Below are 16,649 nucleotides of genomic sequence, written 5' to 3' on the forward strand. Positions count from 1 at the left end.
AAGGACACTAAAAAAAAAAAAAAAAAAAAAAAAGATAAAAATAGGCAAAACACTGAAAACACTGTACACTATACAGATGAGAGACAGGAAAGGAAAGCATGTCAAACTTCTCATATTTTTAGGGTCGGACAATATGGGTTCTCTTAAGCTGCGTCCGACTGTGTGTTCAAAGGCCCAGCAGTTCCAGACTCAAGAGACGGGGGTGAGACACTACAGACACTACAGCGCTTTGGGCGTCCTGCTTAGATTTGCAAATCCGGATGGTTATCATGTGCTCGTCTCTTTAGTCCAAAGAAAAGTAAGGACTTGAAGGGACGTTAAAAAGGAATGAAATAGGAAACTTCCTGGTTCTCTAATTCTATCTTGAGTTTAAAAAATACGTTCCTTTGAAATAAATGTCGCACGTCTACAAAGTGAAACTAACCAAATTCAATTTGAACTTCGTGAATCATGAGTAGTCAGTCCCCTTGCTATGAAAACAAGTGTAACATGACCTGTTTTTTTTTCAAGACGCACACGTAGCCTTGCACGCGCATGTATGCACGTGCCTGTTTGCATGTAAGCCCACACATGAGCAGGTGAAACAGAAATATCTGTTAACAGGTTATTAATCTGAGTGGCTGAGTGGGGTTTGCACCACGGTGGACAAGAGTAGCCAGGGGCGATGTTTGGACTGGAAGGAGAGAAAAAGAAAAAAAAAGATGATTAAACATCCAGCATATTAGGTCTGACCCCATTCTTGAGGCTCTGTAAAATTGTATTGTGGGTATAGGTAAATAAATAGATATAAATTAAAAATGTGTATATATGTGTGTGTGTTTAAATAATATTAAATATTAATATTAATATTTAGTATTAGTATTTAGTACTAATAGTATACTAATACTAATAATATTAAAACTTCATTTTGTTTGTTTTGGGGTAAGACTGTGAAGAACAACCATAAAAATCTTGAAAAATAGGGTTTTATTCCCTGAGACCTGGTGTGACCCTGGATCCATCCATCCTCTTATTTTACTCTGAAAGTGAAGCGTTTTGAAACAGAGGAAATAACGTCTGGGTGGCGGGTGTCACAACGCCGTCCCAGGGCGGCCCCGTCACCTGTACTGCAGAAGGATGGCTGCAGATGTATAACCGTGAAGTACCGTAGCGACCTGATCTCCTGCTTTCAGAGGCTTAGGCCAAGACTGAAGTTTGTATTTATGGAGACAGAACGGGGACCCCTGTGACCCGAGGGCCAGATTCCCTGCACGGCGGGAGCTCAGCTATTGTTCCCGAGTTTCCAGCTGTCACTTGCACTCTCCTTCGCACTCGTTAAGGGACGTGGCTGCCTGTCATTCGGTGAGGTGCAGCTGCGCCTTGACTCCTTCTGGTCTGGGTCCCATGTCCTCTCCCTGGGGACACGTGCTCACTGGACCAGCAGACAAGCACCGCGATGGCCCTAACCATATTTCTCCAGCAAGAAATAGATGGATAGGGACGCCCGGGTGGCTCAGCGGTCGAGCACTTGCCCCTGGCTCAGGGCGTGATCCTGAGGTCCCGGGATCGAGTCCCACATAGGGCTCCTGCATGGAGCCTGCTTCTCCCTCTGCCTGGGTCTCTGCCTCTCTCTCTCTGTGTCTCTCATGAATAAATAAATAAATAAATAAATAAATAAATAAATAAAATCTTTTAAAAAGAAAGAAAGAAAAGAAAAGGCGACGGATCTTTCCCCGTGGCCACCATTCAGGAGCCAGCACCCGGCGATGGCCTCGTGGCCAGGAGCTGTATTTCTAACAGTAGAAATTTGTCGTCACATCGTGTAGAGAAGGAACCTACTGTTGAATCATTAAATTCTACAATAAACGAAGAGGTACGTTTGGGAGTGTTAAGTAAGCCCCCACCAGGGCCCATGGGGTGGAGAGGACACCGTGTGGCGCGAGGGCACGGGCTGGGGCCGCGGGCCAGGCGACTTACTCTCGTAGTGGATGAGGAAGCCGACGCTGGAGCGGCTGTTGTCGGTGGTGAACAGCAGGTACATGAAGTGGCCCGTGCTGATGAGGAACTGGGGCGCCTGTGTGCCGTGGTACTCCCCGATGAGCGGCGACGAGCTGGCCGGGCCGTCGCGGACCTCCAGGGTGTCGTAGTTGACCTCGGTCTGAAACCTGCGGAGGCCCGGCCTGGTCAGAAAGGCTCAGTGGCGCCAACAGCCCGGCCTCCCCCCTGCTTCCGCTCATCCGCTGCCCCCCACCCCCACGGGTAGTGCCGGGAATCAGGGATTTGGACCCACACAGACTTAAGAAACATCACGAAACTGGGCACGTAGGACGTGGAAGCCCGGAGCAGTTTTCTAGGAGACACAGTACACCCTGCGCCCTCCAGCACGCTGAGGGCTCAGCCGTGTAACACCCCCGGGGCCGAAACGTGGCAGTCCTTAGCTCCAAATAATAGTGATAAAAAAAATCGTGAGCTAGATGAGTGTTGGAGACATGAAGAAAAGATAGAAGGAAGGCGGGAAGGAAAAGAAAGAAAGAAAAGAGCTCAATTAAGAAACACTGATTAGTGGACAATTATGACGCTCGTCCAACCGCTCCGAGAGCCGCGGTTGCCCACGGCTGTGGACGCCTTGAGATGCGCACACGGAGAGGAGCGGTCGCTCAAAGCAAGACAGTAATTCAAAATACATGGGGAGACTTTAAATACTTTTCTGGGGAAATTTTTTTTTTCTGTGCCTTTTTAAGCGGCGTAGACGGTTTCTGGACACTAGAAGCAGAGGGTAGGTTAGGCCCAGCTCCAAACCCCAGAGCTGGACACAGAGCCCAGAGTCGCGGGAGCTGAGGAATGATGGTCTGGGACCGTCGTGCCCTGGCGCCGGCTGTGGCCTCGGACGGCGAAGCTCGAGGACAAAAGCCACCACGCAGACGCCTATTCTGCTCCGTGAGCTCCTCTGGCAGAACCAACCCGAGCGGTCGCGTTTCTAAGATTCAGGATCCGTTTCGGTGACACCCCCGGACACACACGGCCCACGTTCAGGAAGACAAGGGTTTTTTCTTACCTGTCGAAAGTTATTTTGATGGAGTGTCCCGGTTTTGCTTCGATGATCCATTCACAATTTAAAGAATCTTTGTAATACCCGGGCCACCCGGGGGGCAGGATGAGTCCACTGGAGGCTGTCAGGTGTCCACCGCACGGGGCTGAAAGAGAGCGCGGCGGTCAGCGGGCCCCGGCCCCGTGGGGACAGCTCGGCCACCACGGGCCACCTGCCTCCAGGGTTCCCGCCGGGCGAACCCCACGTCAACTGCACCCACGGAAGCGGAGCACGTCCACCCCGCAGCCGGGCAGTTGGCAGCCGCCCGCGGCCCGGTGCCCGTGGTCTGAAAGCCTCACGCACGAGCGGGCCAGAAACGGCTTCCGCGGACCGTCACACGCAGTCGTCGCGACAAATTCAGGAGGAACCTCCGATTGAGACCCCTGTTTTATACGTCCTTGTAACTCCTCGAGTATCTCCGGGCCAGCAGACAAAACCACTTTGCAAGCAAAACAGAAACACCGTGTGTGTGAGACACAGATGCGATATTTTTATGACGTGTCTTGAGCTTATTCCGTTTACGTTACATTTGTTTTACTAAAATGACTTGCCCCAACATCATACTAGCTCATTGGTGAACATTATGGAACAAAGCAAAGTTTTTAGACTGGATAGACACGGGGTTAACCGGCATCCGCCCTCACCAATGCCCCAGGATCGTAAAGGGGGGTTTCCGGGGAGGTATGCGCGTGCCGCTCAGGAAAAACGGGTTTTGCACGTCTGTATGACCTATGGAGTCTTAAAATAATAACATATATTGAACATGTTTCTGTCCAGCCCCATATTTTTTTTTCACATTTTTCTTTGCAAAGTCCTTTGCCGTCTTTGCCATCAAATTTGTAAATCAACAAATATCCAAAAATGTAAAAATGTCCTTAGTTAAAAAAACATTCACTGTAACCAGCGTATGAGCAGCTTGTGTGGCCTAGACCTCATGATCAATTATAGAACTGATGATGACAAGTGATACTTGAGAAGAACAATATATAATATTTGGAAAAATATGGCTTTTATGGAAAATTGCCGATGAATTAAAATGTTGAAAAACTGTGCTCCATCTCAACCCAGGTTTTGAGGCTGGAGTAAAACATCAGAGGAGGGACCTGTAAGGCGCCCCCGGTGGCTGATGTACAGGGGAACCGTAGGAAGAAGGAGCATCACCTGCGGGAAGCGTCAGCTCCACTTGCTCTGAGCTGGCCCGACCCCGACCCTGACCCCGACCCCAACTTCACCAAGCCCTGGGGGACAGAAAGCAGCCGTGTCTGGAGCCGATTCCTGCCCGTCGGGGCCCCCCCTGGCCCACGGGGGACTCACGGCCGAGCTGCCCCACAGCTGTGTCTGCAGCCGGGACCCGGGGGGATGCCATGCCACCTCCGGCTGTGTGGGGTGAGTGGGGTCAGCCCGTCCCTGCACCTGCCGGGAGCGTCCCCGTCACCTCTCTGCGGCTTGGGGCTCTTTCAGTGTTCAATCTTCAAACAGTTTTTTTTTTTTTTTTTTCAAATCTCTCTTTAGGTATTTTGTTTATTGACATTTTGCACTTTTTACTTGAGTCATTTTGAGTAATTTGTTTTATTAGGAATCCACCAATTTCATGGAACGTGAACATTGGCTGCCCTAGGCTCGACGATGTATTCTGCTGCCCCTTTTTTCCCCCAAAGTTAACTTGTGTTTTTAGTGACGATGAGCCGTACTGAGACCCATGGGCAGGCCAGAGGCAGAACAAATAAACAGACATAAATCTCTCACCCCGAGGCCAATTTATACCCACGATGTGCTGCATCCAGTAAATTCTGCTACAATAAATAAACATGATTTTTTTAGGAAATTGCTTTATTGTGAGCCTTTCGCTCTTTTTTTTTTTAGCCTTTTGCTCTTTATGTGAAGTTATTATTAGTAAGAATGACTTATTATTTTATTATTATGTTGAATTATTATTTTTGTAGTCATGTTTTCTTCTATTTTGCTAAATTCCTAAAATTGTCTTGTCTCCTAATTCTCTGATCAGACTCGTAGAAGCTTTGTCTATTTTTTTTGATAAAAGCAAAGAATCCACACTTACAAAAAAAAAATTAAAAAAAAAGAATCCACACTTACATTCTTTCAAATATTTGATTTTTATGAATGTCCATTCCAATTTTTTTCTAACGTGTTAAGATAAAAAATAAGTTCCTTTGCTTTTTTGTCTTTTTTGTGCAATACCGGGGCCTCTGTCTCCTAGCCCAGGCTCCTTGTCTCACGTTATCAAAATAGGAAGGTTTCCCATTGACACGGTTTCTGGGCAGCATATGCCGTGCGGCCTGAGGCTTTCCCACACAGTTTCCTTCGAGTATTTGCGGTTTTATCGGTATCACACGTTTCCAGTGTAACCAGCGTATGAGCAGCTTGTGTGGCCTAGACCTCATGATCAATTATAGAACTGATGATGACAAGTGATACTTGAGAAGAACAATAAATGAGCATATTCTCTAAGGAACTTGAGGTTCCTTCCGTGTCTTTCAACTAAATGAGTCTGTGCTACTGAATCTTTCATTTCCCATCTGATTTTTTTTTTTTTTTTTTTTTTTACCAACTAGATCCACTCGATTCTGAAAGTCGCATTTCTACTTCTCTTCAGCAGGGACGCTGATTGGGGTATCAGCTTAGTTGTATCATCAGGGTACCTGCGTTCGCTCTCTGAGATTCACCGGGACCCAACGACGGGGTTTCTCACTATGTGTAAATTAAAAATTAAATCTCTCTCACCATTAACTAGTCCTGTGTGTGAACAGCCCGCGGCTGAGTTCTGATTGAACTTCTCTGAAAGTCTCATCCCAATAACGAGAGAATGGTCCGCTCACATTTAGCAGGACTCTTTCTCTTTCCATCTGACTTTATCCGGAACATCACTGCCCGAGGAGAGCCCCGTCCTTCTCCCCTGGCTGCCGAGGAGCATTCTTGCCCTACAGCTTGCAGCAGGCCTGTATATGGCCTTTTACAGCGAAGCATGCCCACGGCAGGGAGAATCATGGCCAGGAGAGAGCAGACCATAGGAAGCACTGTCTTGTCTTTTTTTTTTTTTTTTTTTTGCTTCTTTCCTATTAAATTATTCCTGCTTCACAGCCAATGGTGACCTGCTTGAGTGGAGCAGGACCAGCAAACACGTTCACACAAGCACTGGTACTAGCACCGTCGGAGCACCCATGAGTGTATGCTTGCTTATTTAGAAAAGGGAATTACCTACTTACTTCTTAGCACTAGATACAATAGAGTATTTAAAAGCTGTGCGTTAGGGCAGCCCGGTGGCTCAGCGGTTAGTGCCGCCTTCGGCCCAGGGCATGACCCTGGGGTCCTGGGATCGAGTCCCACATCGGGGACTGAAGCCTGCTTCTCCCTCTGCCTGTGTCTCTGCCTCTCTCTGTGTCTCTCATGAATAAATAAATAAAATCTTTAAAAAAATAATAAAATAAAAGCTGTACATTTAAACTGTGATTAAAAACAGATAAGGATGGAAATCCTTCTATCATATCCTTGTCCTTTAATTTATCAATTTTCTACCCCCGAGTGGTGCTCATCGTCCGCCACACGGAGCGCCTGATGGAAGGGTGGAAGCCAGGACGCCTTTCTGGAGCTTTACCAGAATCCTGATCCTCAGGGTAACGATGCCGACTCCGGCAGCGGGGCGGAGGGAGGGGTCGTGAGGCGGGAGCCCACTCCTCCTCGCTGCCGGCTGCCTAGCTGGGGAGCTAGTTCTTCCACGGTTAGATCCGGTTCTGCTCGGACTGCCTGCGTGCTGACACTAGGTCTATCATTCCAGACAGGAGAGTCTACTTGACAGGAGAGTCAACTCTAGCTTGCGCCTGACACAGTATTTCTTTCAAATTCACTTATTGTAAACTAAACCCTTATTGACTGAAGACAACTGAGAAAACAAAAAGTAAACAATGGGGGGAAAAATCACCCATAGGGACGCCCGGGTGGCTCGGCGGTTGAGCCTCTGCCTTCTGCTCAGGGTGTGACTCCGGGGTCCTGGGATCGAGTCCCTGCACAGAGCCTGCTTCTCCCTCTGCCTGTTTCTCTGCCTCTCTCTGTGTCTTTCATGAATAATAATAACAACAACAAAAAAATCACCCATAACTGTGATTAACATTTTGGTGCATATTCTCTTTTTCAGGCTCTTAAAACCATTAGTATCATGAGATATTTAAATATTTATACATTTTCAAAAGTGACCTATTACAACAAGGAGGTCATGGTATCTGGTCTTTCACGAGACGGTCTATGACGACCATATGCGATGTTATAATCGTTGCTGACGACGCATGCACCCCGGGTATGGATGTGTGACGATGTATCTAATGGATTCTCTGTTGTTTAAATTTGAATTGTCTGTGCCTTTGGTTGTTATAGTTAACACTGCAAAAAGCATTTTTGGAAAAAAAAAAAAAGGCATCTTTTCAGAGTTGCTTGCATATGTCCTTACAACTGGAAATACAACTGATGGCTCAAAAAGTGAGAATAATTTTAAGAGCCTTAATGTGAATTTACACGATGATGCCATAGGTTTATACCCTCAGCAGCAAGGCCAGAAAATCTCAGGGATTCCTCAACCTTGCCAACAATAAATACATCTTATTAATGTTCCAAATCTTTGCCCATCTGATAGATGAAGATGGCACTTTAGCTTTGCATTGAAATTTGTGATTTTGGGCCTATCTGAAAAGGCTGCATACTAGGTGACGGTAATTGTGTGACATTCTGGAGAGGCCAAGCTGTAGAGATAGTGGAGAGATCAGTGGTTGCCAGGGGCTGGGTGCTGAGGGAGCGGGGGACGGGGGAGCACAGGGGGGGCCTAGCAGGGAGACCGCGCCGCGACACCACAAGGATGGATACGTGGCATCACACGTGCGCAAACCCACAGAATGGACAGAGCCAAGAGTGGCCTATGGTGTGACTGTGGGTCCGGGGTGATAATGGTGTGTCACTGTGGGTTCTCAGCACAAATGGACCATCTGAGGGGGGACGTGGGTAGTGGGGAGGCTATGCCTGTGTGGCGGCAGCGGGCATGGGGGAAATCTCTGCATCTCTGGTTCGGTTTTGCTATGAACCTAAAAATTACTCTTTAAAAAAAGTTTAAAAACGTATTTCTTGTACTGAAGATACGTCTTTTTTTTAAAATTAATTTATTTTTTTTTTAGATACGTCTTTCACAAAAACTTCTTGTAGCTCGGTTGGCATGGGACATTTTGACAGGCTGTGAATATAATCGTGAGCATTTTTCATGTGAGTAGACATCAGGGGTAACATGGTCCTTCTGCTGCACCCACCTCCCCCTCGGCTTTCTCCCATAGTTAACCAGAGTAGAAATGTCGAGAAGAAAATTAGGCAGCATTTATATTGGCCACATTAAGGGCCATAGGACGGCACAGCTGCTAAAAACCACGCTGTTGCTCTAGGTTGAAGTACGTGCCCCCAAAATTCATATTTTGGATTTTTAATCCCAGCCCCTGAGGATGTGCTCTTATTTGGAAAGAGGATCCTTGGAGGTGGAATTAGCGAAGATGAATTATTAGCAAGGCTCTAATCTAATGTGACTGGTGTCATTAGAAAGAGGAGGAATCCGGAAACCGAGGTGCTCGCCGGTGGAGAAAGCTGAGCCGGAGCTGCCGGCGGCCGAAGGAGGCCCGGGCCCGGCCCTGCTGACACCTGCTCGGGGGCTCCCGGCCTCCAGGACCGGAGACGCTACCTGTTTGCCGTGGAGCCCCCGGGTCTGCGGCACTTTGTGCTAGGAGCCCTAGGAAGCCAACGGGGTTTTTGTTAGGTTTGGTTAAGGTCGACCAAGTATTTGAAAGGAAAATAACCGGCAAAGGAGAGCAGAGCCGCACCTTCGCAGCGAGGGACGGTGGAGCTCCAGACGACATTTCCGTCCTGCAGGATGCACGTGATGGACTCCGACCCCTGGGTTTTGACAAAGCCATCATCACAGTGGAAAGAAACGGAACTCCCAAGCAGAAATCTGTCACCAAAACGCCGTCCGTTGATGGGAATGCCAGGGTCATGGCATTCATTCTGACCAAATGCTAAAAGAGAAAAAAAAAAAAAAAGAATGAAAATACTTAAATAGTAAGTGTGCGTGTTTGAAAAGAAAGGAACAAAGACCTACTAACAAAGCGATTTATTGTTCTAAGTCTCAGTTATACATTTACAGATCGATGAATAAATGCATTAAAGGAATACGATATTGGGGTCTCGTAAGACAAAGAACAGATGGATGAATATGGATAAGTATAATCTATACTACATTTCACGGTTTGAAAGCACCTTCACACTACGAACGTTGAAAAGTATGGAAGGTGCTGGAAAGGATTTTGGTTCCGACACATCTGGGTTAGACTCTCTGATGGCCTGATTAGATACCCTGAGCTACAGATGAGCAAGTCGAGCCCGTATCCCAGCGTCACTATGACGTTAAATGAGACAATTACTGGCAACTGCTGAGCACCGCGTCTAAGCGGAGGAGGCGGCCCCTAAACCAGGAACTATAACTCGCTTAACATCCTCGCCTTATTTCATTCCCTTAACGAAGCATTTAAGTAGATATTCTGAAATACACTCTGGTTTGCAAAGGAGGACCCGGAGACCAAGGGAAGACAGGCCTCTTCCCAAAACTCAGTAAGTGCCTGCAAGTGCCCACGTGCTAAGCCGTGGCTCCAGGCCTCTCGGGCCTCGTGCTTTTTACTGCACTGCTTTGTTGTAGGGGGGACGTGGGAGGGAGGGAGAGACGGAGGGGGAAGGAAGGGGAAAGGGAAAGCGGGAGCAGGGAGGCCCCGGGCTGCCCCGTCAGGGCAGGCCAGCAGCCCGGGTGAGGGGCGCGGAGCTGCTGCGGGTGGGGGCCCGAGCCCGGCGGCCGCTTACTGGTATAGGTGATGTTGAAGCCGCGGCCGGTGGTGGAGTGGTCGGACTGGAACTCCAGGCGCACGACGTGGCCACTGCTGGCCAGCTGGGAGGGCACCTCGTGGCCCGAGAAGGTGCCCAGGACCGCGACGTCGGAGGCGCCATCGTCCTTGACGGCGAGGAAGTCGAACTGCGGCTCCACGTCGAAGTCGTTGAAGATGAGGTGGATCCTGCTGCCCGGCTCGGAGATGATGAGCCACACACAGTTCATGTTGTTGCCGTACTCCTCGGGGTAGTTGGGGGACAGGATAATCCCCGATGAGGCCGTGAAGTTGAAGAAACACGAAACTGCGAGGAGACACACGCGCTTTCAGGCGGCTTTGCACATGTGCCACACGGGGCCCACGAAGGCCACACTGGGCCCGAGGGCGAGCCACAGCCGCAGAGCCCGGCCGCCGGGTGACCGGGGTGACCGGGGTCCGTCCCGCAAGCCCGACCCTCCCCAGGGAGGACTGCCCAGTGCACACCATGTCTGGGGCCCACGGGCAGCCCACGGGGAGCCCACAGGGAGCCTATGGGCGGTCCAGGGCGGCCTGGTCGGCGATGGCCTGCGACCACCCTGCACCCGGGGCAGCCGCTGGGGACCTGCTGACCGCTGTGGCCCACGAGCAAACACTGATGTGAGCGGCGCCTCGGTGTCACAGGAGCAATTTTGAGTCGTTTATTTTTTTAATATCCATAGGGTAATGACTAGTAAGGAAGGAAAAGTCACACCGATGTCGGGTGCATGAGGGAAGCACCCTGGACGCGGCCTTCGGGCAGGTGTGCCTCACTCGGCTCAGCCACCCCCGCCTGGGGACCCTGCGGGCTCCTCCCCAGGCTGCCGCCGTGTTCCAGGCCAGGCTATGTTTACTGACAGCAAATGTTTGCTTCTACCTCGCCTCGAGGTGCGTCGCTGCTAGTTTGCTGGTTGGTGGGACCCTCTGCTGGGGGGCGGCCCCCGGCTCTGCAGGGGCCCCCGAGCCGCTGCTGCACACGCTCACCGCCCGGGGTGCGTGTGCGACACTATCAGGGTCGGGAAGGGCATCACCGCCCGACACTCCCCCACCAGCGGCCTCTGTTGCCCGGCCTCGCCCCCCCATGACCTCCCTGCCCCCCCAACTCCGCCTCGCCCGGGCCCAGTACTCACATACACAGCTGGGCTTGTTGCCCGACCACTGGTTGTTCTGCTGGCACGTGATCACCCGCTCCCCCACCAGCTCGAAGGCTGCCTGGCATTCGAACGTGAGCGTGTCCCCGTGCAGGAAGCTGCTGCCTGCCCGCTTCCCGTAGGCAGGGACCCCAGGGTCCCCGCATCCTCCTTTTTCAATTTCTGAAAATGGGAAACAAAAATGAACCATTAACAAAAATACCCAGTAAACTTTTTTTTTTTTTTTTTTAACAACTCAGAAAATGAACCAGGGGTTCCTTTGTGCCGGTGGAAGCATATAGTCTTTGTTAAAAGTTTCAAAAGGATGCTCATTTCCTCTAACAATTAGAAAAGCCTGAAAAAAAGGTGTCATTCAACTTGAAGGGCAGGTACTTAGTGTATCGTCTTATAAGGGAGCCGAGCGGCCCCACAGACGTGCTGACGCCTCCTCCCAGCCCACTCACCTCCTACCTGCTGTCACTTAAAGGTAAATACCAATTGTTTTAATCTATCTTTTGTAAAAATGTAAACCCAATAATACAATTACACAATAACACAATGATACAATTACAAAATACGATTTTTGTAAAAAATGTAAATACAATATCTTTCATCCTCATTCTGTTGTATTTAAATCATTAAATCCGCTTGAATATTCATTCCCTTAATCTTAAAAGTCACTTATGAAACAAAATTAATACACTGATGATCTTCCGACGAAAAGAGAACGACACAGAATCGAGCCCCTTCTCGTTAAAACACAATGCGTTCAAATGCACCAACACTACGTATGTGTTTCAACGTTGGCTCTGTGTTAAATGTTAATTATACAGAATGTATCGAAAAAATATATGTGACTTATTTATTCAGACAAAAAATATATTTTTTTTAAGGGCCAATTATGCGTCAGGCCCTTTTCTAGGTAATGGCCGTAGTAGGTAAGGACTGAACAAACAAGTCGGGATTCTCGCACTCTTGGGGCTCACCATGTATGGGGAGAAAGGATAACATTTTTTAAAATGTATAGGATTTCCGATCATGACAAGTGGTTGGCAGCAAAATGAAGAAGTTCAAGGGATTACAGAGTAACAGATGCCGGAGGAAATGGGTATAAATCAGCCCTGAGGGAAGTCGAGGTCAGCCCTTCTACGAAACAGACACCTGCCCGGTGTGACGGGTGCCAGCAGCTGGGAAGGAAGGAAGGGGCCTCCGTCCCCCTAGAGCGGCCCGTCCGGCTGTTGTGCAGAGTCGGGTGGGAAGAAGGCGTCACAGGGTTTTAGGATGAGACGTGATGTGAGCTGAATGCAACTTTAGAAGATGATTGCACGAATGGTGAGTGGTGAGAGGGAGAAAAGTGAGTGTCAACAAATACAGGACGGTCTTCATGCGCATCAAGATGCATCTACTGTTGGCGAGGATGTGGAGAAACGGGAACCCTCGGACGCTGCTGGTGGGAAACACGACAGAGCTTCCTCAGAAAGTTGAAAATGGAGCTACCCTAGGACCCAGCCATTGCACTACGGGGGATTCACCCCAAAGATACTGACGTAGTGAAATGATGGGACACCTGCCCCCCGATGTCCACGATCCCACACTGTGGAAGGAGCCTCCGTGTCCCTAAGCAGATGAAAGGTTGAAGTTGATGTGGTCCATACCCACAATGGAATATTACTCAGTCATCAAAAAATTTAAATCTTGACATTTGCAACCATGAGGATGGAGCTCGAGGGTATTATGTTGAGCAAAATAAGTCAATCAGAGAAAGACGATTACCGTAGGATTTCACTCATATGTGGAATTTAAGAAACGAAACAGAGGATCATAAAGGAAGAGAGAAAAAAAAATAAAACAAGACAAAATCAGAGAAAGAGACGACCCGTGAGAGCTGCTTAATCATAGGAATGGACAGGGCTGCTGGAGAGGAGGGGGTGGGGAGATGAGGTAACTGGGTGACGGGCACTAGGAGGGCACCCGAGGGGATGACAAGACGGGTGAATCACTGACCTCTGCCTCTGAGACTGGTAATACAGGATGCGTTAGTAATTGAATTCAGATGCATCTATTGGTCCTGCTGCTCAGATTTTTCAGGGGCTTCCTCCGTTACCTCGCGGTGACCAAGCACAAATTCAAATTCAGGTTTCGTTAGCGATCTAACCACTTTCCCGTCGAATTAACCATTTGGGGGATGTTTGGAGAATGTCTCAGGACAGAGTTTCTGGACGGTCTGCCGTGTGGGGAGTGGACGCAGGCCCAGGGGCTGATCCGGGACGGCTCAGTCTACGTGGGAGGAGAAACTGGTCTTCCCTGAGTGTCTAGGAGCACCAAAGAGGTGAAACCAGCCCGCAAGATCATGAAGGCACCAGGACTTTTGGTGGATACGGTGTGCTCGCTTCGGTCTCTACAAGCAGAACGGCGATAGAAACGCAGGCGGGCGTTGAGTAGCAGGTTCACTGCGCTCCAACCTTCCAAGCCACCAAATGAGGAAGTTGGCCCTTATGCTGACGGTCACAGAAGAGCCAAAGTGTCCCTGCGTGCAACCCCGGCTGAAGAAAGCCCCAGAGAATGGGTTTCCTTAAGGATAGACCTCGGAGTTCAAGCTCTTGGCATGACTTGACCAGAGCGAGGAGTGGATTTACCTGAATTTAATTCTCGGGATGCCTTGAAGCACGTTTCTTCAGTTCAAGACTGTTCATTGGAATGGTTGATAACGGAAAAGGCCTTGCCTTTGGTGTGGCCTCCCAGTTGGGTAGGGGGCTGCGTGCCCCACCCCCCGGCAGAGGACACAGCCCTGAGGTCAGCAGCCGGGATGCCAGCGGGCTCTGCGTGGTCCCTGGAGCAAGGGAGTCTCCCCACCCCTGTGCACACATCCTCAGCTCCCCCCCGTACGTCGGAGGACGGCTGAGCCCCCTAAGCTACGTGATCCACACGAAGTCCCCGGCAAACAGGGCTCCAACCATTAGCCATTACTATGACCATTAGCAAACCTTCGACTTCTAGAAGTTGGTTCTGCTTCCGTGATGCTAAAAGTCAGCGTTTCTTTCTACAAGGAAACACACGACGGCGTGTGGGATACCACTACCTTCCCCTGACGGCAGAGGGCTCGCACACAGACCTGCTGTAGCTTGGCCCGCGGTGCGGACGGGATGGAGATCGTCTGCCCCCGCGCTGAGGGTCAGGAGCGTGCCGTGGTCACTTATTCCCACCAAGGATGATGTTCATGGGTCCAGATGCAAGGGCGGTGCTGGCCCGGAACAGAACCTGCTGTCCTGCACGTCATGTCCGCTACTGGGTGCTCTGCATAGACTAGTGACCAGCCCCAAGGCGTCACGGTCTGGTATCGGGAGGGGTGTGCGGCCAAGTGGGTCTCACTCTTCGGCCATACAAGAAATACAAACGTGGCCCATGAGCAGACCTGCGAAACTCCATTTGGGGGAGTTTCTGGGGGGACATTCTATACTCCTGACCCTACACACGGTGTCCACTCTTCCCTGCAAAGAAGCATGACAAAATCCACACAGATTTTGAACTTTCCCTTGGAAGTCACTTGAGAATCTGCTTCTTTAAATATTTTAAATATTTTTAAAATAAATAGTATGTATTATGTTATATTTATTTTTTATTTATAGTATTTTTATTTGTTATATTATATTTATTTTTTATTATATTTATTATTTTATTTTTAAAATAAATATTTTAAATACTTTAAATATTTTTTTAACAAGTAGAACAAATGGGAGATGGAGAATCAGTGTGGACATTGATACAGGAACTGCATCAAACCTCTTTCCATATGTAATGAAATGTAAGATGACTCCAAGATGACCTTGACATTCTTTTTTGGGAAATGACTAGAGTTTGCTAGTGATTGAAAGACGGAAGCCCCAAGAGACAAAAAAAAAAAAAAAAAAGGCAAAATATCTCGTCCAAATTATCAATCTAGGAATGGGATTTGATATTAGGGCCTAAAGAAAATATTAGGTTGTGATTATATCCTAATTGCCTTGCTGATACGGTTCCTGCAGCAGCTGGGAAGATTCATCTAACAGTCAGCTGGACCTCCATGTCCTGTTGATATGCTTTTCTTGTTCTTTGACCTTTAAAAGTACTAAGTAATATATTTCATTTTCAGTTTTTTCATATTAATTATTTTTTTCTGAATTTTATGAAGTGTTTCCTTTTGAATCAATTTGTTAAATAATTGACCTAAAACACTTATAGTACATTGTCACTGCGTATTTACAAGTTCATCTCTAAAGCATTTTATTTTTATTAGCTATATTATGCATGCAAATGTCTATATAATAAATGAATAATTGGATTCACTATTTGCTCTTTAATGCATCTGAGTGTTTTTATTTTTAGTGGCATATCTGTATGAGACGACACAGAAATCAAACAGCAGGATTGGACCAGTGAGCCCTGGCAGGGCAGGCAGGGCAGCTAGGGCGCTTTCTGTTTCTGGCACGCTCATGTGGTCTTTCTGGAGACAATAAAATGTTTGCATAAACAGGATTTCACTCTGGACTAGATACTGGAAAACAGGAGCTCCAGTGGCGCAATCGGTTAGCGCGCGGTACTTATACGATACCGGAAAACAAAGGGGGGTAAACAGAGTAGCATAGAAAAAAAATAGAGGTAAATTTCTGAGGCAGGTCATGAGAGAGAGTAAAACGAACCATATGAGCTTGTCAGTCATTTGACAATTTTTGATCCACAAAAGGTGATTTCCTTCAATTCAACGCAAGCCTCTTGATCCACGACACCACGGCTGCTGCCCGACACCGGCCTGCGGAGACGCGGCTGATTATGCAGCTTCCTGCACATCTTTGTACCTGTCACGACCCCACCGCAAGGCAGAAGCAGCACAGGTGAACGAACTTCCTTCGGCCTAAGTTCCCTGGGGCTCCTTTACATAGCTGAGTATCTTGGCTTTGTGTCCCTTAGCAAACTCTACCCGTACAATTTTTTTGACATATTGGGACCTCGATGTTTTTGACTCTCGCTTCTCTATCTTCTCCTTAACACTCTAGGGCATGTCCTGTCCTCCTCAGCCAGCCCACAGGAGCACACCTGTGGGTAGACCCACCTGTCAGGTGCCTGCACGTCGTAAAGAGGCCAAGCAGTGTGCATTTTCCAAGCACCTCGTGCGTCTTCAACTTAAGTTTCTCCCACTCCCTGAAGGGCTCTTGCCTTCAAGCCAGAGGCACGCTCAACAGTCCAGGATGGCGCAGGCTCCCGTGCTTTCTTCCATTCTGGTCCCCGCCAACGAAGACACCAACTCTCCTCCTTTCATGGCCTCCCCCTTGGGTGAAGCGATGCCCACAGCCCAGAGTTCGCTCCCTGTTCTAGAATCGACAGGTAGGTTTTCTGTAGAGGTTTCAGCACTAACCCAGTCAGGACCGAGTTTAGTTGTGAGCCTGCCTTTCTCCCCCATCGCACTGTGAATTTTTCCAGAATGGTGACTAACCCGTAGCTTTCTCTGTATTTCCTAGCACTGAAAATAGTGCCTGAAACAAAGTGGAT

At 48.7% G+C, this 16,649-nt stretch overlaps 1 protein-coding gene across 1 annotated transcript in view; it reads right to left on the bottom strand.

The window, feature by feature from the left end:
• CSMD1 (CUB and Sushi multiple domains 1) overlaps positions 1–16,649 on the bottom strand; it is a 1,871,580-nt gene that overhangs the window by 353,701 nt on the left and 1,501,230 nt on the right. Inside the window, 5 exon segments of the mRNA XM_072775779.1 lie at positions 1,957–2,144; positions 3,035–3,173; positions 8,929–9,123; positions 9,959–10,285; positions 11,127–11,309. Coding sequence (XP_072631880.1) covers positions 1,957–2,144; positions 3,035–3,173; positions 8,929–9,123; positions 9,959–10,285; positions 11,127–11,309 — 1,032 coding nt within the window.

This window comes from Canis lupus, chromosome 15 (assembly GCF_048164855.1).
Source record: "Canis lupus baileyi chromosome 15, mCanLup2.hap1, whole genome shotgun sequence".
In the NCBI taxonomy this organism is placed as follows: Eukaryota; Metazoa; Chordata; class Mammalia; order Carnivora; family Canidae; genus Canis; species Canis lupus.